General features: G+C 37.9%; 1 protein-coding gene across 4 annotated transcripts; it reads left to right on the plus strand.

The window, feature by feature from the left end:
* Window positions 1-726: 726 nt before the first annotated feature.
* LOC128519295 (uncharacterized) lies at window positions 727-16068 on the plus strand. 4 transcript variants are annotated; one of them, XM_053492981.1, is made up of 8 exons: window positions 727-820; window positions 1717-1812; window positions 2110-2221; window positions 2401-2510; window positions 6042-6153; window positions 11545-11666; window positions 15598-15715; window positions 15859-16068. In XM_053492981.1, the coding sequence occupies exons 2-8, from the start codon at window positions 1728-1730 to the stop codon at window positions 15932-15934; spliced, it is 735 nt and encodes a 244-aa protein (XP_053348956.1). In that variant the 5' UTR covers window positions 727-820; window positions 1717-1727; the 3' UTR covers window positions 15935-16068. The 4 variants fall into 4 exon arrangements, with proteins under 4 accessions (XP_053348956.1, XP_053348963.1, XP_053348972.1 ...); XM_053492988.1 differs by having other exon boundaries at window positions 745-820; window positions 1714-1812; XM_053492997.1 differs by having other exon boundaries at window positions 747-820; window positions 1720-1812.
* Window positions 16069-24607: the final 8539 nt, after the last annotated feature.

A 24607-nucleotide genomic window follows, 5' to 3' on the forward strand; every position in this document is an offset into this window, starting at 1 on the left:
TCCTCTTGCATCTGCTCCTTAAGGTGTGAACGCTCCCACGCTCACCTTCCCATTCTCTCTTCATGCCTCTCTCCCCCTCTCTCTCTCTCCCCCTCTGTCTCCTTCCCCCTCTCCCCCTAACTCGAGCCAACATCTTGTGATCTGTCTCTGGATGGACACCTCTCTATCTTCCTCTCCTTTGATTCTTCAGGATCTCACCAGGACATTTACAATGGTTCATGTTCTTTGTAGTAACATATGTCTATGGCACAGGCGTTTGGTCAAACATATATAAACCCCATCTTTTGCTGTTAATAAACAGAGACCTTTCTGACAGACAACGTGTGTGTGTTTGACTGAGTCTCTCCTGGCGCCAGAGAAGCTTACCGAAGCACAGCGGACAGACCGAGCAACTCGCCTCTTCTACTACGTAACTTTAGAAAAACTTTACATTATATTAATACAAAAATATTTGATCATGATATACCACTATTAGGAAGAATAGAATTGATAATGTAGTCGTATTCATAAGAAACCAGTGTAATAAAGTCAGCATATGAAGTGAATATAAATCAATAACATTCAAGGTTTTAATAGATATAGTCTGAGTGTAAAATATTAATATTATTTATGACTTAGTAAAGACACAGTAAATACAGTAAGTGGTGGGATTCAATCTTTAGTTCAGTAGGTGGTGGTAATGCACTAAAAACTGTTTGGATAATTGTCATAAAAGAAGAAGAAAAAGGAAAAAGAGAAAGGGGACGGAGAAGGAGGCAACCAACACAAGCAGCATTTTGGTGGACTCCTCCCTTCATTGTTTTTATTCATCTGTGATACGGTAAGTGCTATATAAATATTTTCAGGTTAGTCAGACGATGAGTTCTTGTTCTTACTTTCTGATTGTAGTTGTGTATAAAGTTGTATAACACACTGTAACTATTCCACTATGACAACATGCTGCTGTTATTCTTCATCACTGTGAGTTACGTAACTCTGACTCTCGGGACTCTATTACAAAGACGTATAAACATAGTTATATTCTGCCTGTAAATTTATTTTTAATAGCTGGGATTTCTCCTACACAGCGACATGCTGCACCAAATTTTCTACAATCTCCATGTAAGGATTTCTTGAATTTTGGTAGACCCCCTTTTGTCCACTCAGTGCTCAGTCTGTATTCTTTTTGTCCCGCCTGGATCCAGGGAACCCCTCAATGAAACACACAAATCAGTGAGATGTTCAAAGTTTATCGAGGAAGACAGCCAAAAAAAACCAACAACCAAACAGGAGGGCACATGAGTGGGTAGATCTGGTCTGGAATGTTTGTAAAAGATACCGTGAAGAAGAACAGTTCTGTATTTATAAGCCTTCAGCAGTTTTACGACCATTAACATGAACTATACGATGGAATATGTTTATTGATAGTGCAGTGTGTCGAAGTAAAAGAAAGAAAACACTCTGCTCTCATGCACACAGAATATCATGTTGTAAAACCTACTTTGTCTGCATGTCCTTATTGAGGTCAGGTTTGGCTTTTAGATCATCAGCACCTCCTCAATGCTGAGGAAGTACTGGCCGTTTCCTGTGGTAGAGATCTTCTAGTTTTTTTCTCACTGCCTCTCATTCAAACCATACACTTGTCCTCCTTTTGTCAGTTTTAGTACAAGTGCTGATACTAATGTGTTAATATTACTCTGTTCACATAATCATCATCATCATCACTATCACCATCAGCAGCAGCAGTCATGTCCTCTCAGTCTCTCCTGATGGTTCTGCTGGTTTTTGCCTGCCTTCAGTCCTTCACAATGGCCCAGCATTCTTTTTACACAGGTCAGTGTGATCAGCTGTGTGTGTGTGTGTGTGTGTGTGTGTGTGTGTGTGTGTGTGTGTGTGTGTGTGTGAGAGACTAAAATACTGTGTGACAGGGTGGTGTAAGGAATTCAGTTACTGTTACAGCTCTGAAGCTGAGTGTTTTTCTGTTACAACATTCACAAAACTATTTTATTAATAAAAAAAAATCACATCAGAGTTTAATGTAATTCAATTCATATGTACATTTATATGTGTCTCAGATATCATTTCTATTTTTACAAACCATGACGATTCATTAATGCATTTTTTACACAGGTTTACATGGACGAGAAACATGCTGTTTCAGATTCATGAGAATTAGAATCTCTTCACGTACCATTACTGATTATAGAAAGACAGAGCGTGGCTGTACAAAACCTGGAATCATGTAAGTTTTTCTTTCAATAAAAAATAAGAAATGTTCCTTATCAGTCATGGTTTTTATAAATTAATAGACTATAAGTGTAAATTACATGGATAGTATTTGAAATGTATCTTAACTCAGATATTTAGGTTAACACTTTGAATAATAGTTTAATTCTGATGTAAATCTTCTCTCATATGCAGTTTTACCTCGAGGAATGGTCGTCATTACTGTGCAGACCCCGAAGTTCAGTGGGTGAAGAAGATCATGGATAAAATTGACCAGCGTCTTCTTAAAAGCCTGACCTCACACGGTTAAATCCTCCTATTACTAATATAATATAATATAATATAATATAATATAATATAATATAATATAATATAATATAATTATAAAATTAATATATATTAATATTTGCTGTATTTGGATGGGAAGAATGAAGTTGTTTATGTTCAATTCAAATCCAATTACATTTTATTTCTATAGCACTTTTAACAATTGACATTGTCAATCAAGATAATTATTTAAAGATATAAAAAGATATATAAAAGATATATAAATATTTTATTTATGTCTATTATGTGTGCATGAAGTTAATCTATATATAATATATACACATACAGTGCTTGTTCAAAAAAGGTCGCACAACTGTTATTTAGTTTGACTTCCTTTAGCTTAGATTACAGCACAGTACTGTATGGTGTCCAGTTCATAAACAGTCCAGTCCAGTTCGTGAAAAATATTCCTTATGCTCCCTCTTTTTATCCTAAAAAATGTTCAGGGAATCAGGGAAAAAAAAAACTCCATAGATAACCTGGTGATTCAGTACATTCAGGTGTATATATACTGATGTATACACCTAAATGTACTGAAATGTATTTTATTACCACATAACGTTGCTGAGTCTAGACCTGAGCAGCTGAAAGCAACCAAAAGATATTCAAAAATATTCCCACCTCAATGTAGGACATAAAAGTTATTTATAAAGCTTCCTATTCTTACTTTAAATGAGGAATAGGCCTGCGCCAAGGAAAGCTTGTAACGCAAAGTAGGCTTCATATCATAGTGGGTATTATAGTGTTTGTTTACAGGTTTTTGTAGTTTTAAACAGTGGAAAAACAAAATGTGTGATGTGTGGCAATGTGTGTCCCACGAATGATGCCCACAACTCCATGAAGGCAGTTTCTTTTTGTTGATTTCATACTGCGTGGTGGTAAATGTATGATTCTGCATGTGGTCTGCAGTGCTGTAAAAGCAGAGTGTGATTTACTATTTCCGACACTGAAATGTCTGGTTTTAGACCACAATAATTCATTAGTATGGTGTAGGGCCTCCTTTAGCGGCCAATACAGCATCAATTTGTCTTAGGAATGACAGATACAAGTCCTGCACAATGGCCAGGGGGATTTTAAACCATTCTTCTTGCAGGTCATTACATGATTACGTAATGCTGGTGGAGGAAAACGCTTCCTGACTCGCTCCTCCAAAACACCCCAAAGTGGCTAAATAATTTGCATAAGCAAATTAGCCATAAACATAGTGTAAAAAATATAAATAGATATATTTAATAAATTTAATATAATTTAATTTAATTATTTTATATATTGTTATATATAAAATAACATACATTGAGTATTTAAATATATTTCTTAATATATGAAAATATATTGTAATATATTAATACAACATATTATTCAGTATATTGCGAATATATTTAGATCAGAACACTAAATCATTCAATACATTGACAGTTAATATATAGAGAAATATATTTTCTTTGCATAAGGGAATAGTCTGGGTGGTACACTTCTCTGGGGCTTCTCCACACCGTAACTCTCCCAGATGTGGAAAAACAGTGAAGGTGGACTCATCAGAGAAGAAAACATGTTCCACATTGTCCAGAGCCCAAGATTTTTGCTGGTGGCACCATTGAAACCGGCATTTGGCACTGGCACGAGGTTTGGCTATAGCAGCCCGGTCATGTAAATTGACCTTGTGGAGCTACCGACGAACAGTTTTGGCGGAAAGAGGAGAGTTGAGGTGTACATCTAATTCTACAGTGGCTGGGCAGCTGGAGTTTTGTTTTTTGGATGCAATCCGGGTTAGCACCCGGATCTCCCTTTCAGACAGCTTTCTCTTGCATCCACAGTTACTCCTGTTGGATGTGGTTCATCCTTCTTGGTGCTATGTGCAATCAATGAAGTTTGGCCATCAGGCTGGTCAAATTTAGCCATGAAATCTCCAACACTAAATTGGCCAGTGCTTCAGTTTCATTGTCCAACCCCTATATATGTATATAGGTGAAACTCGAAAAATTTGAGTATCGTGCAGAATTTCATTTATTTCAGTAATGCAACTTAAAAGGTGAAACTAATATATGAGATAGACTCATTACATGCAAAGCAAGATGGTTTAAGAGATGATTTGTCATAATTGAGTTGATTATGGCTTACAACAGGGCTCCCAAAGAGAGCAATCAATTGATCAAAGAGCCCCTCTCCCAGCATGCATGTTGCCATCCCGATAATCTTATCTGATCCGCGAACATAAAGGAGCATCAGTAAAACGAAGCTGCAGGAAAATTCACAAAGCATGAGACCAGATGTCTCGAAGTAAACCACAAAACCAAGACAGACCAAAAACAAAGCGGACAGTTTTACAGCTTCACACTTTGACGCTCTCATTGACCTCCAGAGCACATGCCTTTCAATGAACGAAGAGGCATACGGCATGGACACTATTTTAACCCTCTTAACTGTCTTACTGCGTCCCACCTCAGCAGCGATGGCGCGCTGTGAGAGACCCTGCTTATGCAGTTCAACAACCCGACCACGTTCAAAAAGGGGGAGTTTTTTTTGCCTTTGCCATCAGAACGTGTGACTACCTAACAGAAAATGACGATGAATCCACATCTTTGCACAGATTTGGCCTTTTAAAGGCATGTGGTCCTAAAATTTTGATCAGCTGTAAAACAGCCTGTTTCAGTTTAATCGTTATTTTCAATTAATTGCATGCTTAAAAAATGTTTTGTCTCACTCCCATTTTTTCTTGTTGCATGTTGAAGCTCAACTTGAAACCTTGTTAAGATCCAACCATGCATATGATTTTTTGCCATTTTTCAAGTGGTCTTAAACTTTTGATCGGGACTGTATATATATATATATATATATATATATATATATATATATATATATATATATATATATATATATATCATTAAACTCACCAGAGGGTGGTAAATAAACTGCACAATTGCATAGGAACCCCACTGTCCGCTAACGGTTGGGGTAGTTATGAGGTAATTTTTAGCAGTTTAGCACAATGCAGACACACTGACATATACAGTACACATAGATGCTCACAATGCCATTGGTTTAGAGTTGATAAACAAGAATAAATCAGTCTGCCCCAATCACATATGTAGCAGCTTCCAGCAGTGGACCGACCCAAATTTGCCACAGCTGAGATGTTTGATGAAGATCACATCAGAAGATCTACTGGTGCTTGTCAGAAATGCATCTAATGCTGATGTTGGTGATATGTGTGTGTGCGTCCTGGGACTCTTTAAGCTCCCTAGCAACCTGAAGCCTGTTTTTCCAATGAGTCTCACTAACAAGTGATTTTCATTACTAAATACTACATATAAAAATTAATCAGATTACCAAGTATGTTACTTTCAAGTTACTTAATCTATTTGGTATATTTGGACAGGAGGAATAAAACTTCTTTATACGTATTACCCCTTTTTGTCACATTTTTTAACCATACAATCTTGGTTAATTCTTACCTGGTATAAAATAATTTCCTGTTTATTACTGATTATTTTTTTGTTTTACCCCTGTAGACTCAGGAAGACCAGGACCATGCTGTTTCTCTTTCCAGAAGAATGAAATCAATGTAGACGACATTAATTTTTATAAAATAACTCATTCTACCTGTTCAAATGCTGGAATCCAGTAAGTTTCCACCAATTATTTAATATTATTTTATGTAATAATTTTATTTTTATCATGTTAATGTAATGTTTAACAATATTACTATACAGTTTCCCCCATGTCATTAATTATTTTATGGTTACATTAAATATTATATACATTTAATAGAATATTATTCTAATTTATATTCGATTCAACAATGATTAATGTCACAGAGCAGCTTTACAGAATCATGACTTACTATTAATATATAATTATATACAGTATATTATATATATAATTTTAAGACTGCCTCTGATGAGCAAGCTAAGGGCGACAGTGCTGAGGGAAAACCTCTCTGAGATGCTAATAACAAGAAATCTTGGAAGGAACCAGACTCAACAGGAAACCCATCCTTATTTGGGTGATAACGGATAGCAGGGATTGATCTGCAGTCGTTAAGTGTTAAGTGTTAAGTTAAGTGTTAATATAAAGTCCACTTTCTTTATTGGAGGCTCAGGTACAAAACTGTTCGTGAGAGTTTTAGTCTTAAACTATTGAGTGACTGTACCCAGATGGCACACACACGTGGCGGAGACGTCTATGCGACGTCGTCTTTTTCATCTGGCAGATGTCTGGCAGAGGGCGTTTGCTCATCTGGCAGATGTCACCGAGTTGTTCGTCCCCGATGTTAGAATGATGCTTAGCTTACGTATTTAAGACAGCAATGAATTAAAACGTCCCTGATCCGCTCTTTAGACGATGTTAATCAGATGTTCATACATCTGCCAAAGGTCTGATTCATGTCGGATAGACGTCGCTTTATTAAAAAACACCCCCCTTCCATTATTTTAATTAAATACCCTCGGTTAATTATAATTAACTATGGTCAACAGAATTCTCTGAAGGAAGGAAGCAGACAAACGGGATAAAACAGAGATTTTTATTTTATATTCAATAAAAACACAGTTTTACATCAGCAGCAACTTACAAATGAGGTCTCAATTTGACAAGATGTACAAAACATAAAACACCACAAATAAGTACTAATTATAGAAAAAAAAATTATATACCAACAAAAACGTTTTGTACTTTATAACTGTACGTTATGACTTTTAAATATGACCGTTAGAGACGATTGGTCACGAAACTCTTGTCAGATGCAGACAGGACACTTTTCAATTACAAACTTCTGTAAAAAAATATAGATATAGATTCAATTAAAATTCATGATACTTAATTTAGCAAATGAACAATATTTATACTTTGTTCCTCTCGCTTCACAACTCATGAGAACAGACCGAAACCAGAACCGAACCGCAGATTAAGCACGCGCATATAACCGTCGGTATTTTGATTAAAAATACAAGAAATAGCTTAAACCAAAATAACGTGACTAAACATCGCTAAACAGCAGGTGACATTTATGTTCAGTATTTCATTTCTATTTAGAAAGATGGGAATTAATTCCTGCTTACCTTTACCACACGCCCGCCAAACATTTGTTTGGCGATCTACAGACGATCAAATATGAATAGAAACGAACGCGATGTTTACCAGATGATACGTTCTTTAGCAGACATCTCCGCGATGTACCTGTGCTATCTGGGTAGTCACAAGTCATCAGAAAGATCTAAAAGAGTCCAAGACTATCTTCAGGGTCAAGTGGAACCATCCACAGCCACCACACACATCCCAAGCAGAACGCATGGGCCACCGTGAGACAGGATCTCCAAACAGAAGTAGAGCACCAGGACATGTCAGACAAGTTTTAAAAGAAGTGATGCTTACAGTTGGAGAGCCACTTCTAAACATTATTAATTCTTCATTATATCTAGGTCACGTCCCTAAACCTTTGAAGCTGGCAGTTATTAAGCCGCTTCTTAAAAAATCTAATTTGGACGCGAATGAAATAACAAATTATAGACCGATTTCAAACCTTCCGTTCATATCAAAAATATTAGAAAAAGTAGTATCAGCTCAAATATGCACATTCTTGCAGGAAAACAACATCCTAGAAGAATTTCAGTCAGGTTTCAGGCCCCATCATAGTACAGAAACTGCACTAGTTAAGATTGCAAACGACTTGTTTTTAGCTTCAGACCAAGGCTGCATCTCAATACTAGTCTTACTTGATCTAAGTGCTGCATTCGACACCATAGATCATAATATTCTCATAGACCGCCTACAAAATCATATAGGTATTCAGGGGCAGGCATTAAAATGGTTTGGATCATACCTGTCTGATCGATACCATTTTGTAGATCTAAATGGAGTACCGTCTGATGTAATGCCAGTGAAATATGGGGTCCCACAAGGGTCAGTTTTAGGACCTCTCCTGTTCTCAATTTACATGCTTCCCCTGGGAAAACATCATTAGAAGGCATGGGATTAGTTTCCATTGTTATGCTGATGATACCCAATTATACATCTCAACAAAACCAGATGAAATACCCAAGTTGTCTAGATTAACAGAGTGTGTCCAGGACATAAAAGATTGGATGACCAATAACTTTCTTTTACTAAATTCAGATAAGACAGAGATATTGCTCATCGGCCCAAAAACCAGCACACAACAGCTTTCACAATTCAGCCTGCGTTTAGAAGGATGTACTGTTACTACTAGCTCAACAGTAAAAGACCTGGGCGTGATATTAGACAGTAACTTGTCTTTTGAAAATCATATTTCCAATATCACAAAAACAGCCTTTTTCCATCTTAGAAATATTGCCAAACTTAGGAGTATCCTATCCGTATCTGATGCAGAAAAACTAGTTCATGCATTCATGACCTCCAGACTGGACTATTGTAATGCATTACTAGGTGGTTGTCTTGCATCCTCAATAAACAAGCTACAGTTAGTCCAAAATGCAGCCGCCAGGGTTCTCACTAGATCCAAAAAATATGATCATATAACCCCAATATTATCGTCCCTGCACTGGCTAGCTGTTCAATTTAGAATTAATTACAAAATAGTACTACTTACATACAAGGCTTTAAATGGTTTAGCTCCCTCATACCTAACCAGTCTTTTGATACGCTATAATCCACCACGTCCATTAAGATCACAAAACTCCGGACTTCTGGTAATTCCCAGAATTTTAAAATCTACAAAAGGGGGCAGGGCATTTTCATATTTGGCTCCAAAGCTTTGGAATAGCCTTCCAGACACTGTTCGGGGAGCAGACACGGTTTCCCAATTCAAAAGTAGGCTCAAGACGCATCTCTTTAATCTGGCATACGCGTAACTCATCCCATAACCTCATACTCCAGTACACCTATCCTGAATGGCAACTACGCTAATTCTCTCCATCTTTTCTGTATTTTTCTACCCATCCTGAGACATCTGGAGATTGTGCCAGCTTCAGTAGACAAAGGCCAACCCTGCGAGGTTTCTAAGGCATCTTGAGAAGGACCTGCTCCAGCTAGATTCTGCTTTATGATGGCTGGAGCTACACATCCTGCTCCTGTGCTTCCAGTGATCTGACCCCATCTGCCCTCTGCACCTACTGCTGAACTGAATCTACACAACTTCTGATATATTGAACTTTCACCTGCACAACACACTTGATGTTATTTCTATCTGTTATCACCCAGATGAGGATGGGTTCCCTGTTGAGTCTGGTTCCTCTCAAGGTTTCTTCCTATTGCCATCTCAGGGAGTTTTTCCTTGCCACTGTCGCCGTCACCCTTGGCTTGCTCATCAGAGACATTTCATTCATCATTCATTCATTTCATTATTATCTAGACACATTTTTCTCACACATACACACTTCCAAATATTTTCTTTTCTTTTCTTTTCTAAAAAAAAAAATAAAATAAAAAAATCTTTAATTTTTTTTTTGTGAAGCTGCTTTGGGACAATGACCATTGTTAAAAGCGCTATATAAATAAAATTGAATTGAATTGAATTGAAGTCCAGAGGGCAGAGGGGGTCTGGATCACTGGCAGCTCAGGAGTGACATGTGTAGTTCATCAGAGAGAAAGAAAGACGGAGAGACTCCGGCAGGACTAAATATGATAGGGGTGATTTGCTCATATCGTCTCATGAGGTGCAGCAAGTGAGGACTCTCACTTGATAGCAAATGACTTATATTTGAAATGTATTATAAATGTCAATAATGTTGGGATGAGTGAGAGTGTTAGATTTACAAATTCAAATTTTAAATTCAAATTTTATTTGTCACATACACAATCATACAGAGTACAATATGCAGTGAAATGATTTTGTGCGACCACAGAGTTGACCGCCTTGAGGTTAGCCACCTAACCGGCGCCATCATAGAAAATAAGGAATAAGATACATTAGGATAACGAGGGTAAAAAATCCCCTCCCAGACTGTCCTTCGAAAAGGGCAGTGTGCTTTCAGGGGTACAAAAAATACCTCAGCAACAAGCACAGAAAAACATGTAATCACAAGACATAAACATTGCAACGATGAGGGTACAGGGGATAGGAAATGTCCAATGTAGGCAAACAGCTCCAGTCCCTGCAGCTAAAGAGCGCTGGTCCCGATTCCACCTGCCCACACTGAAGGGAATAAGCACACGAAGGCGTTGGATATGGGGAAGGTAAAGTGTCTATCTGTAGCTGTTCTGTGAGTGCGTGAGTGCTTGCGTGTCAGTTTGTAAGCCTGTAACATCCCGTAATAGTCTGCGCCAGGTGTCCTTGAAGGGGGGGGGAGTAGGATTCCAGAGCGTCTCGTTATCTTGGTCTTCGGGGAGTTTGTTATGTCTCCAGCCACGGCCTTGAAATGCAGTAGCTCGAAAGAAAAGGGGCAGCCGAAAAAGAAAAACATATTTTCCAGGTTTCGATCAATATCTGCCAATTTCACAGATATTTAATGTCCATCACTGGTCTCCAGGTCTGTCCAAATCACGTTGCATAGCTGCTAGTCTCACCAAGATGTTATCCAATTTGCGGTCCAGAACCACAGTCTGATTACTGACAGCTCTCGTCACCACTATTTCCCAGCCAGCCAGTCTCTTGGGGTTGAGACTGACTGCTTTTAAGATTTTTCGATATCCAAGTATCCCACCTAATCCAATCAGCAGAATCCCAGTTATCAGAGTTCCGAATAGGTAGATATCTTCAACATCCTCCAGAGACAGTGCGGCCAGGCACACAATGCGCCACTTCTCCCAACCGTCCATCGTGTATCCAGCAGCAAACGTCCCAGCAGGACAAGTAGGTTCCCCAGAACCCACATTTCTCGTCGAGAAGATCGTGTCAATTGCATTCAGAGACCACTTGATCAAATCCATATTCCTTTATATTTTCAAGAGCAAGACGAAGAGAGTCTCTGAATAGTATTTACAAGACAGAGAAGCAAGCAGGGAGAAATAAGGGAGGGAGAGCAGATGCGACCGCCTTCGTCGAGAATACAATTTGGATTATGGTTTATTCTGATGTAATTCTTCTCTCATCTGCAGTTTTATCATGAAGAATGGTCATCATGTGTGTGCAAACCCCAAAGATCATTGGGTGAAGGATAATATGGATGCAATTGATCACCGCCATGTTGCAAACTTGATGCAATCTCAACACCTAAATTGTAAATCCCCCCTCTATTTTTGTTTTTTATTTTCTATACTTTTTAATGTATCATTTGCTGTATTTAAACATGAGGAAACTCTAAATGTCATCATCACTAAAATGTTCACCAAAGACATTTTCCGAAACATGTTACATTTTCTACACTGTGGCACAAAATAACTTTTGTCTTACCGGTCAAAACTGACTGCTATGATTTAATTATTTTGTAAAAAAAAAAATAAAATAAAAAAAAAAAATAATAATAATAATAATAAAATAATAATAATAATAATAATAATAATAATAATAATAATAATAATAATTATTATAATTATTATAATCCGACTGCGGAAGTTCCTCCGATGCGCTGATCTCCAGGGAGTGAGTTCTCCGGAACTTGCAGAGCTCACAGAAAACAAATACAGACGTGATTCATACGTTCTTGCCTTTATACACACACACACACACACACACACACACACTCTCTCTCTCTCTCTCTTTCTCTCTCTAATGGAAACACTGCTCTGTCGCTATTCTTTTCAAAGGTAAAGTGCAGGTTAACTTGTTTTATTTTTACTTTACAGCAGTGATTCCATCAAGCGAGTTTTATTAGCGATGTTCTTAGTTAATTGTTCCGATAAAACAGTCATGTGTGTGTGTGTGTATGAAACTTAAATAAGAAAGAAGGAAGATTTACCGTGTAAGATGAGAAGAGGGAAAGGGGGGTGTTTGATTCCGCCTTTCCTCTTTAACTTCACAAACAAACACACACAAACACACACAGCGCCTGCGTGCATAAAAGGAAACACTTATCTGTCAGGATTTATTTTTACTTTTTTTTTAAAGCTAAAGTGCAGGTTAGTTTGTTTTATTTTTATTTTGTATTACTGATTTTTATGTATTTAAAATTAACTGCACTGTTTTAGAGAGGAAACTTCGGTCAGATTTGACCAGAACAACTTGAGGGTTAATCATAAAGTCTCGTTTAAACATTATTTGGCTCAAGTAAACTATTTGATTGATGTTTCCAAATTGAAAGTAGTGTGCAATTGTGTGTTTGTGCCCTACAATCAGTTGGCACCCCATGCAGGATGTATCTTGCCTTTACCCTAAGTACTTTCCAATAAGCCCTAAGCCGTCTGCAACCCTACACATGATAAGTCGTATAAATAAAGCAGCTAAATATAGTTTTGCATTCAATTTATTATTTGTTGAACTAAAAGAACATTTACAATGAACCATTTTTACTGTTTGAATGAGGTGCTTACAACCTACTGTTTAATTTACTATAGTTCAAAAGAATTTTATTCTATTCCGCATCAAATTTAAAACCCTGATGCTAAAAATGGCTCAGCACTCACTTACCTCTCAGCCTCCATCACACCCTGTTCTCCCCGATCCTCCAGCGCTACTCGGCAGGTCCCACCATCCCCCACTGAGAGCATGCGTTTATTTGACCAGATGTTTGCCTGCTCTGATTAAGAGATGTAAGGTGATGCCAAACAGTGATTTTCTCACTGAATTGTGGAGAGTGTCTCCCTATATTATTGAATCAGGGGTGTGCCATTGCCAACCAGGGCTGTGACATCATGATCATTGTTTTAAGGGATGTTAATGAGTGACATTTGTTCACCAGCCAGTTCCACATCGTTATAAATTATACCATCTTTATGTAGGATGACTTATTCTTTTTTTTTTTTTTTTTTTTCCCGGCCTGTCAGTATCACAGATAACACATAGCAGAGTGTATGTGTAGCTGTGCTATCATCATTCACAGCCATTTTTATTTTTTTTTATTTTTTATTTTTATTTTTTATTTTTATTTTTATTTTTTATTTATTTATTTATTTATTTATTTATTTTGTTTGTTTGTTTCCCATATTATGACAGACAAGACCGGGGGACCAAAAAAAGAGAAGAGAGAGTAAAAATAAATAATAATAATAATAATAATAATAAAAGAATAAAAATAAATAAACAAACAAACATTTAAGGGAAAAAAAAAAAAAAAGAGAAAAAAAAAAGAGGGGGGGAGAGAATACAGTCAGAATTCGCTTCCGCACCTGCCGAAGAAAAAGAGAAAAAACAACAGAAGACACAACAGCAGAGAAACCGCAGCCACAACCAACACCTGCACGACTCGCGGCAAACCACAAATCCCAAAACCTGTTGAGCCGCGCACATAATAAAATATTTTGAAATAAACATTTTGTTTTGAAGCAACAGCAAAGACAGTGTGTGTGTGAGCACCTGTTTGTACACCAGTGTGAACATTTGTGTGCACACCTGTGTGTGTGAGCGTGCTTGTGTTCATAGGGCTCCTCCATGTAAATGTTTAATAGTGTGTGTGGGGAACCACAGTCCCGTCCCGCGAGGCATGGAGCAGATACGGCGGAGACACGGGTCCCAGACATCCAGAGGCCCCCCAGAGCACAGGAGTCTCAGGAGAACCACCGCAGGGACAGCCCCCCCACCCCGAAAGAGGCAGCCTTTAGAGCCCAGAGGGGGGTCATCTAGCAGCCCCAGTGCAGACGCCCCAGGGGGCCGTGGTGACACGACCGCAGGCTCCGCCGGTGGTCGTCCACTCCGAGGCAGTCCGGTCCCTGGGTCCAGAGATCCCAGGGCCCCCTCCATCCACCAGCCGGTGCCCAGCCAAGCCAGGAGAGCCAGATCCCGCCCAGCGACCGCCACGAGTGAGCCAGCGCTCACCCGAGCGCCCCGCCCCGGAGCGAGAAACCAACAACCCACCAGCGGCTGGGTGTGGTGGCAGAGCAGGGGGGGCCTGGGATGTTGAGAGAGGTGGAGTCTGGGACCTGACCTGACACCTAAACGTAGACAGCCAGGCACACACATACACAAACATACATTCCCACCCTCATACACACAAACAAATATTCACACACTCACACATGTAGACACACAAAAATAGACAGTATACACACTCACACTCCCCATTTACCCACTTCCCTCCGCCGTAGGGACAGAAAGACCCCCCCCGGTCCCCGCAGCAGCGGAAAGGACCACCAGCCCCGCCCCCCGACCGAACCGCCAGCTCCTCCTCTCAGCCCCTGGCCCTGGACCGCGAATAGAGAACGGGGATGACTTATTCTGACACGCCATGGAGATCTTGTTCCTGAGTTTGACGGCTAATTGGCGGGGTGTAGATATATGTCACACACATATATGTTGTATTATAACTTCTGTTTCCTGAAGTAGAAGAATGAGGTACATTATACTGAGGGACACCGTACTGATGGTGATGGTGGTTTATATGTTTAGGTAGGACCTCACATACTGTACAGTACATCACCACTAGTGGTCTGAATAAAGGTATCTTCAGCCAGAGCTGAAAGTATGAGAAGGTGTGATGCCTCATACAGTATGTGTTGTACTTCATACCTCCCTTTTCACAGAACAGAAGTTATAATCATAACCATTTGCTTTCCTTCATGGAAAGGCTGATCTCCATTTTCCATTCCAGTTGACAACTACAGAACTGTCAGTGTTGCAGCAAACATAGGAAGGTTTTTACAAACTCCAACTCCTACAATCTAACAAACCCATACCAGCCTCAAAGAAACTCTTCCTTGAAACTGAACAGAGATGGGGGTGTCTCTGACATAATTAGCATTTAGATTCACTGGAGATATACATACTCTAATACTCTAATATCTTGTCACCTGACCGATTATTAAATGCTATGATAAAAACCTAAAATATGCCAGCCAAGAAAAAGTGTTTGCTGATCAGACATTAGTGGGTCGTGGAAGTAGTGGAAGTGGTTAAGAGAATACAAAGACTACTAATGATGCTGAGTTCCCTAAAAATCCTGCAGGATTGCTGAACATAACCAGCATTAATAACTTACTGTATGTGTGTGTGTAATTTTATTATTATAAAATAATTGAATGTTTACAAAGACATTAATGATTATTTAATGACTTTCTTAGCTACAAAAGGAGAAAGACCAGGACTATGCTGTCACACATTCTGGATGAATGAAATCCCTTCCCGACTCATTACTGGGTATAAAGAAACACATTCTGCCTGTCAAAAACCTGGAATCATGTACGTTTGTATTCTTTTAAAGTAAAATTATTTCTGCCCATATCAATCATTATTTTATACCTAAATTAAACATATATGTATATATTTTTTATAAATCTAAATCTTTATTTGTTTTAAATTAATTGTAAATCTCTCATCTGCAGTTTTTTCCTAAAGAATGATCGTCATGTGTGTGCAGACCCCGGAGTTCACTGGGTGAAGGAGCACATAAGCAATTGACCAGCCATTTGATAGAAACTAATTATAACTGAGCTATTACACACCCCTGTCAATATTAATAAATAAATAAGACATATATGGTTAAATCTATAATTTGCCAGATTTGGACAGAAGGATTTTTTTTTCATTTATTATTATTATTATTATTTTTTTTTTTATTTTTTTTATTATTTTTTTTTAATAAGAATACAATTATGTTCAAAGCAATCAGCATTATTTGGCTCAAGTAATTAATGGCTTTCCATTTACTATATGTACACATTTTGACATTTTAAAATAAAACAATATTGATAACTTTAACAACATTTAAATGTCACATCTCTAATAGTTATCTTTATACTTATGTAAATAACATAAGTAAAATACTATAATTACCTATTTCTACTACTACTAACTCCTACTAATATTATTACTACTACTACTTTTACTGTTACTACTACTTCTACTTACAGTAATAATAATAATTATTATTATTATAATAATAATCATCATCATCATATTCATCATCATCATTAAAATAAATAATAATAATAATAATAATAATAATAATAATAATAATAATAAGTGATGTGTAAAATGAATGTAAATCATTAATAAAAATACCTTGACAGTATAGACTTTGGCAGTGTTTTTACATTTACTTTACACGAACTAGTCATAAAATTATGACCCTTCAGCAAGGCGGGTTGGGGGGGGGGGGGGGGTATTTATTCATAGGTTGGAGTGCACGCATGCATGCACACACACACACTCCTCCCCTGAGCCCTGGGTAAACATCCAATCACCGTCCATAAGCAAATGAGTCAAGACGTAGCAAAAGTGGATTGGAGAGAAGAGAGCTGTTCATTTACTATAAAATATATTTTTTAAATATTTTTATAAATTATAATATGATCTGTTCTTTTTTATTATTATTCATTAAACAACCTTTCAGTTTCGTAAATATTCTAGTTACAGTGTGTTCAGTCTTACTTTAGGTTAAAGGAACATGCATGTAAGACAGTGGTGAGATGTGCTGTAGGTGTGACAGAAGAGTTTAAGGTGGAGGTGGGTCTGCATCAAGGATCGGCTCTAAGCCCCTTTTTGTTTGCTCTGGTGATGGACAGGATGACAGATGAGGTTAGACAGGAGTCTCCATGGACTATGATGTTTGCAGATGAGATTGTGCTTTGTAGCGAGAGCAGGGAACAGGTGGAGGAAAATTTGGAGAGGTGGAGGTACGCTTTGGAAAGCAGAGGAATGAAGGTTAGCCGCAGCATGACGGAATACATGTGTGTGAATGAGAGGGACCCAAGAGGAACAGTGAGGCTACAGGGAGCAGAGGTAAAGAAGGTGCAGGATTTTAAGTATTTAGGGTCAACGGTACAGAGCAACGGAGAGTGTGGAAAGGAGGTGAAGAGGCGGGTACAGGCAGGTTGGAATGGGTGAAGAAAAGTGTCAGGTGTGTTGTGCGATAAAAGAGTATCAGCAAGAATGAAAGGAAAGGTGAGCGAGAATGAAAGGACAGTGGTGAGACCAGCGATGCTCTACGGCTTAGAGACAGTGGCGCTGAAGAAAAGACTGGAGGCAGAGCTAGAGGTAGCAGAGCTGAAGATGTTGAGGTTCTCTTTGGGAGTGACAAGGATGGATTCATCAGAGGGACAACCCATGTTACATGTTTTGAAGATAAAGTCAGAGAGGCCAGATTGAGGTGATTTGGACATGTTCAGAGGAGAGATTGTGAATATATCGGTAGAAGGATGCTGAGGTTGGAACTGCCAGGCAGGAGGTCTAGAGGAAGACCAAAGAGGAGATTTATGGATGCAGTGAGAGAGGACATGAAGTTAGTTGATGTGAAAGAAGAGGATGCAGAGGATAGGGTTAGATGGAGGCAGATGATTCGCTTTGACGACCCCTGAAAGGGAACAGCCGAAAGACAAAGAAGAAGAAGTTTCCCCACTGAGAGATTGCCACCTTATTGTGGTCAGGAGGTTTGCGTGCCTCAATAACCTTAAGAGCTATACCAGCAGGAGCTTAGTCTTCAAGTGGGACACCCAAGTTGGACAGGTCTGAAGGTAGAGGCCTGACAAAATGCAATACACTTCTCCAGGCTTTGGACGCAGCTAACAACACAATTTAGCAAGGACAATACTGTTACTATAGGCACAGGAGAAAAAAACAGTGCTCGAACATGATGTGTACACATGATGCCCCCTTTACATTTCTGACTGCCCCCCCATATGTGCCTGTCTAGAACCGGCCCTGCCCTTGAGAGGTGACATGAATAACCTTGATTATCTACTTACAATGCCTTTTGAAAGTTGGTGGGATATATTAGGTTGCAAGTGAACATGTAGTGAATTGAAGAGTAGCTGCAGACAGGTCAGGGTGCCAATGCTGAACCATGTCCACCACCAAATGCACCAGCCATGGGGAACCAGCAGAACTGGAGCACAATGTCAATTAAGCAGAAAAAAAACAAACTTAATTTTTATTTGTATAGTACTTGTAACAATGGACACTACTGCAAATCAGCTTTACAGAAATAAAATGATAGATAAATAAATAAACTAATTGATTTAATAATTTCAATCTAGGACCAAGTCTTACTTTCTCACTGTTAATAGTAATGTCACTTCAGAAGGTCATGGGTTTCTGTTGCCACCAAGCTATCACAGTTGGGCTGATGAGTAAGGCACTTGGCTCTTAACTGCTCACATGTGTAATGAGATAAAAATGTAAGTTGTTAAAGGTGTGTTCCAAATACTGTAAATGGAATAAGAGATATAAAACATTTGAGACATGCCATTGCATTAAAACCATCAACTTTAGGTTGGTTATAGTACTTAGACCACCTCTTCCTTATTTATTTTACTTTAAGAGCACGACTCACATAGTGTTTTATTGTTTTAATTCTTATAAAGCAGACCTGAGGTGATCTAAAGAGTAAAATAATGCGTCCTCAAATAATGATTTGAGTTTTTTCATCTGTCATACAGTGAAAGGATCATGACCTCTGACTCTGTGGTTCTGTGGCAGTTTGTGCTTATGGATCCTCAACATACAAAACTGCCAAACTAAGAACTTGATGAAAATTCTTAATGAACTTTTATTAGCTTTAATTTAAAAAAATAATAAATCTGTAGGCGAGAAACAGAACAGTTGCAATTAAAACGGCAAGAAAAAAATCTAGTGATTTCCTGATTTTGTTAAATTAATTCATTTAGAATGCAGCAGCACGTCTCGTTCACAACCTTCCTAAGTTCTCCCACACCACTCCACTCCTTCGCTCCCTCCACTGGCTTGTTTTACGAGTACCGAGAATCATGTATCATGCATGCACTTCTTGTTTTGACGCCGAACGTCATGTGATCACAACTGAACCAACGTTTTTTCTCTCTCTTGCACTGCGGAATTGTGCGTAATCGTCTCCCCTGCTTGGTCTTAGTGCTCATCTCTTACTGGTATAATCAACATCCGTGCACACTTATACTGTTTACTATAACACTGTGACCACGTGTGTGCGTGTAAAACATTTTCATTTTGTGTCTGTATACATGTGTGTACAGCGCATGTGTACTGTTTATTATAACACACGTGTGTGTTATGTAAAGCAAAAGAAAGTCTCATTAGATGTTAAAGATCCATTTTTTCTCTCCCTGTGTCAGCATGCATTATGTGCGTAATTTGACACTGGCCCTTTCACACATATACCCCTCCTCTCGCCTTACTTACTGTACAGCAGTGATTCCGTTAGTATGCGCTCATGCAAGAGTTGTTAGCGATGTTCCTTGCTATTTTTTTACAGTCTTTTAGTTAATGTGTAAGATGAAAAGAGGGGAGGGGCTGATTCCTCCTCTCCTCTTACTTTAGCTTCACACACACACACACACACATAAACAGAAACACATACCTGTCGAGATTTATTTTTACTCTTTTAAAGGTTAAGTTATTATTTTTATGTATTTATTTTTTTGGGCTGTGAAACGAATAATTTGAAAATAGAAATAGTTTCCATTATTTCTTATTGGAAAATTCAATTTGGTTTTGTGTTTTGAAATACAAGCCGCTTCCGGAACAAATTGTGCTTGTAATCCAAGGTTCCACTGTATAACTGTTTCACCCTGTGCCTGATACAATAGAAAGTCAGGAAAAACAGGAAAAGCCATGTTTTGCTCAGAGATGCCACTGTACAGTAAAGAGGTTTCTGTGAGAAATAAAAAGTCAAATTCATGATCCACGATGAAATATTTACCAAATAAATTAGTGTTTTAGTCAGTGTAAATATTCAACAAAGACAGTTCATAGTATACAGCTATATTAGCTAAGGAATAACACATTGTGGTCAATCCAGTATCAGTCAGGGTTTTTTTTTTTTGGACAATACAAATCAATACATCAAAAAAGAAATAATTTTTGTTATTGCTGTTATAGTTAAATGTTATTGTTGTTAAAGTAGAAATGTTGGTGAGATCACATCGGATGTCACTTATTAAAGGCTATTTGAACTCATTGCAAAAACAGATTGAAAAGTACAACAATAAGCTGAATTGCCTAACACTTAAACTTACATGGCTGTATTAGGGAAAAACCTTCAGTTCTCCTGAAAACTAATTCAATCACTGACTATATAAAGTAACTAATCAACCTAAACACAACCTATTTGTGAACAACTACCAAAATATAATAAATCAATTAATACAAACAGAACCTGAAAGTTAGCAAAAAAATATAATAAATGTATAAAGTGGAATTCCTAATTCATGATGAAAAAGTTGTTTACCTGTTACACCAAGCAGTCAACACAACAGATTATGTAATTCATGTATGCAGGAAATTTAGCCAACGTAGTTATCACACTGTGATCAACCGAGCAGTCAGTGGTTTTTAACATATTAAGCATCAATGGACCAGAATAAAGGTGTAATTGTTGACTTGCAGTTACATTTTACTTTTGCTAAAATTGATGGGATTGGAGACCTCTCAGTGGCTCATCCAGTGTTAGGAGGTGGTTGTATTTATCCAGTGACTACCTCAGGTGATTAGCAGCTACAGTAGAGGACAGTAAAAACAGATAGGATGATCAAGCACATAGTTTTAGAATTTGTTATTATTTAAGCTTAAATAATGTAACAAATACAAGTTATTGATGTGCAGCGGGAGTCATCTGATGTTCTAGTGGCATAATAACAAGAAAAAGATTATTTTATAGTGTAGCAAAATGGACTAGGAATAAGATGGTACCGAAAAGTTCACACCAATACCATGCAGTAGTGCAGACTTCATGAATTTTTATAATATCAAAATTGAAAAAATTAGGGGAAAATAAGAATAAGAATAAGAATAAGCATATGATTTTTCCCTTTTGTGTGTATGATTTTTCACTTGAAAATAGTTGATTTTTCCTCATCCGCGCATGTTTTTTTTCAATCTGATAAACTCTATGCGAAGAAGATGTGTTGCAGTGCATGAGGCAAATGGTGGTCACACCAGATACTGACCGGTTCTGAGTCCCCAGACCCCCAATAAAGCAAAAAACTGCACATTCCAGGGTGGCCTTTATTGTGGGCAGTATAAGGTACACCTGTGCATCACTCATGATGTCAGATCAGCATCTTGATGTGGCACACCTGTGAGGTGGGATGGATTATCTCAGCAAAGCAGAAGTGCTCACTATCACACATTTAGACTGATTTGTGAACAATGTTTGAGAGAAATGGTAATATTGTGTATCCGGAATGAATTTTAGATCTTTAAGTCCATCTCATGAAAAATCGGAGCAGAAGCAAAGGTTTTGCGTTTATATTTTTGTTGAGTGTACATACACAGCAGGACATGAGAGAGCAAGGAGTGAACAGGAAGCCAATTGTCTCATGAGCTCATGGGCTTTTCCATCTAATTTTTGGATGACTTTAACACCTCCATTCAGGATATAAACACAAGACAATCATTTACTGTTGGGAATTTCTCAGAGATGTAATCTCTATGATCAGAAACTCACAGCCTTTGTCCCTTAGCCACCACTTTGGGGATCTTCATCTGGCAGACTGTGATCTAAAAATGTAGGCAGCAGAACATTTCCTTCTTTCCAATTAAACAAGAAAAAATGCAATTTAGCCGCATAAGCTTAGTAGCTTCTTCAGTAGATCCTCTACATCAGTTTATCCAATCACATTTGCCTGTGTAAATTATTAAGGCCATTTTGTGATTGGATAGGCCAAGATTGTGGTTTAACTGGCTGTATTGGAGTTTTTAGTGGAAATGTAGAGCCACAACATAGCAAATGACATCAGAGTGTGTCACAAGAAGTCATAATTTTAAACCTCATGGCTATTGTACAAAATCTAAGAAAGTGGGAAGTGGGCTATAGATAAAAGCAGTGTTTTAAAAGGGAAGTCATTCCATTGACCATTCTATCTGTGGTTTGTAAAACATGGCTTATTTCATCCTGGGAGTAGCCAAATATTTTCTGGACAGTGTAATAAAGTCTATCCTCTGGCTATTTAATTGTAATGTAACAATGTAAAGGAACATTCACACTTAACATATGTGCTGGTGGGTGGGCCAAAATTCCACAACATTACCAAGTCCGTTTTTTGGTTTTTCCTTTTTTTTTAGTTAATTAATACCATGATGTTTTGGTAATTAATGCCAACACATTAAGGGAAGGGTGGGGGGAAAAAACAAGTATGATGAAAGCAGAATATTTAAAGACATTCATAGAGAAAAGGATGACTTTATTCTTCAAAAATTCCCATTTTTTTCAACCCATTGACCCGTCCCTCAATCAGACCACACTCTCCTCCTCCTACTAGCTTATAAAACCAGTGCTGAAGTCATATATGTGTTAATACCATTCTTTACAACGACTCTGAGTAAGATAAAGTTCATTATATGTTTCTGTTATTATGATTATTGTATCTGTATTTCTGATGATTTGATTTAAATAAGTTAAAATGTACTGACTTAAACACTAAGTCAGATAAGATAACTGAATTGTAGTAGAAAGTGGCCTCGACTGATGTTGACAGCTGTTTCTCTGAGGACTTCTCTGAAGTCTACCTGAGTTTTCAATAACTACCTGGACTCCATATTAACATCAACTGTTATAGCTGAACTGCCTGCCACCTAACACACAGTATGAATGCAGACTATTTCTGCTCTCTGTTTCACCCAGATGAGGATGGGTTCCCTTTTGAGTCTGGTTCCTCTCAAGGTTTCTTCCTATTACCATCTCAGGGAGTTTTTCCTTGCCACCGTCGCCCTCGGCTTGATCATCAGGGATGATCTGACCATTTTGATTTATACACATTAACATTCCAAAGAAACTTAAATAATTCTTCTTAATAATTGATTGTGTAAAGCTGCTTTGCGACAATGATAATTGTTAAGCGCAATACAAATAAAATTTAATTGAATTTAAAGTTTCACAAGAAGAGAATGCCATGTTGCAGTGGGTTGTAGAGTGGCATCATTACATCCAATCATTCGGTAATCAATTACATTGAATACAGTATTTTTAGCTTAGCCCTGAATATTTTTGCTTTGAGGTGGACGTGTTTTATTAACATCTATCTGACAAGAATCAGTTTAGCAAAAATGTTTTGCTAAACTGAATTTGCATTTGCATTTATTCAAAGCAACATCTACATAGTTAAAGCAATTTAAAGTCATACTGTTCTCATCATCAGTCCAGTTTTACCCACCGAGCTTTTACTCCAAATTCCCTTTTCCACAACAACCAGTAGCACTGTGTAATGTCTCTATTAAGAACACAGCTAATGGAAGCTTATATTCCAATTAAAACTTAAATATTGTCTTATTTCTGGCCATTCTGTTATGTTAAACACTTGCATGTACCTTAGTAATGTCCATATCATCACCCTGTTCAGACTTGTGTGCTGATGTGCAAAATAGCATGCTAATCGCTATCTCTATCATCTTAACACACTAACACCTTCCCTGCTCGCCACACACCCACCATGCTCCCACCAGGCAATGCTAATACTGTAAATACACACATTTAAGGTTAATGTTAATTGTATATGATGTGTTGGTCAATTTACTGATTAACCAAAATAAAGCTCCATATATTCATGTTCATTCTATTTTATTCAGCTGTAATTTGGCAATCTATCTAACTTTAGGTGAAAACCGCAGACATGTTTCCTGTGAAAGAGGTGATTTTTAGTCCTCTGAGTCACAGTGAAACATTTTATCTATGATCCGCCCCTCATTCAAACCACACACTCCTCCTCCTTTTATCAGCTTATAATACCAGTGCTGAAGTGATACCTGGGTTAGCATAATTCAACTCATACAGAGATCATCATTATCATCATCATCATTATCATCATCATCATCATCAGGAGCAACAGCAGCAGTCATGTCATCTCATTCATTCCGGCTGGTTCCCATTTGGTAGGTTAGGTTTTCAGTACCCATCATGAGTTGGACGGGTGAATCAGGTCTTTGTTGTTCAAGCATATTATGAGAACAACAATTCTGTGATAGTGACACAGGGAGCATTTCGTACACGCTTCATGTTCTGCCAAAATGCATCCCGGCAACTGGATCCAAACGGAAAGAATGCTCTTCCTGCTTTCACATTTTTTGATGTTTTAACGATACAAGGTCTGCCAGATGATTTTTTTTTTTTCAGTGAGGATCCAGTTGCCTGAAGATTAGAAATCC

The sequence above is a fragment of the Clarias gariepinus genome, chromosome 1 (assembly GCF_024256425.1).
Source record: "Clarias gariepinus isolate MV-2021 ecotype Netherlands chromosome 1, CGAR_prim_01v2, whole genome shotgun sequence".
Lineage (NCBI taxonomy): Eukaryota > Metazoa > Chordata > Actinopteri > Siluriformes > Clariidae > Clarias > Clarias gariepinus.

Excerpts from the sequence above, each read along its gene's own strand:
- LOC128519295 (XM_053492981.1), top strand. The coding sequence starts at position 1,728 with ATGTCCTCTCAGTCTCTCCTGATGGTTCTGCTGGTTTTTGCCTGCCTT. Across the intron at positions 2,222-2,400 it reads TGTACAAAACCTGGAATCAT|TTTTACCTCGAGGAATGGTC; the intron begins GTAAGTTTTTCT and ends TCTCATATGCAG. Across the intron at positions 6,154-11,544 it reads TGTTCAAATGCTGGAATCCA|TTTTATCATGAAGAATGGTC; the intron begins GTAAGTTTCCAC and ends TCTCATCTGCAG.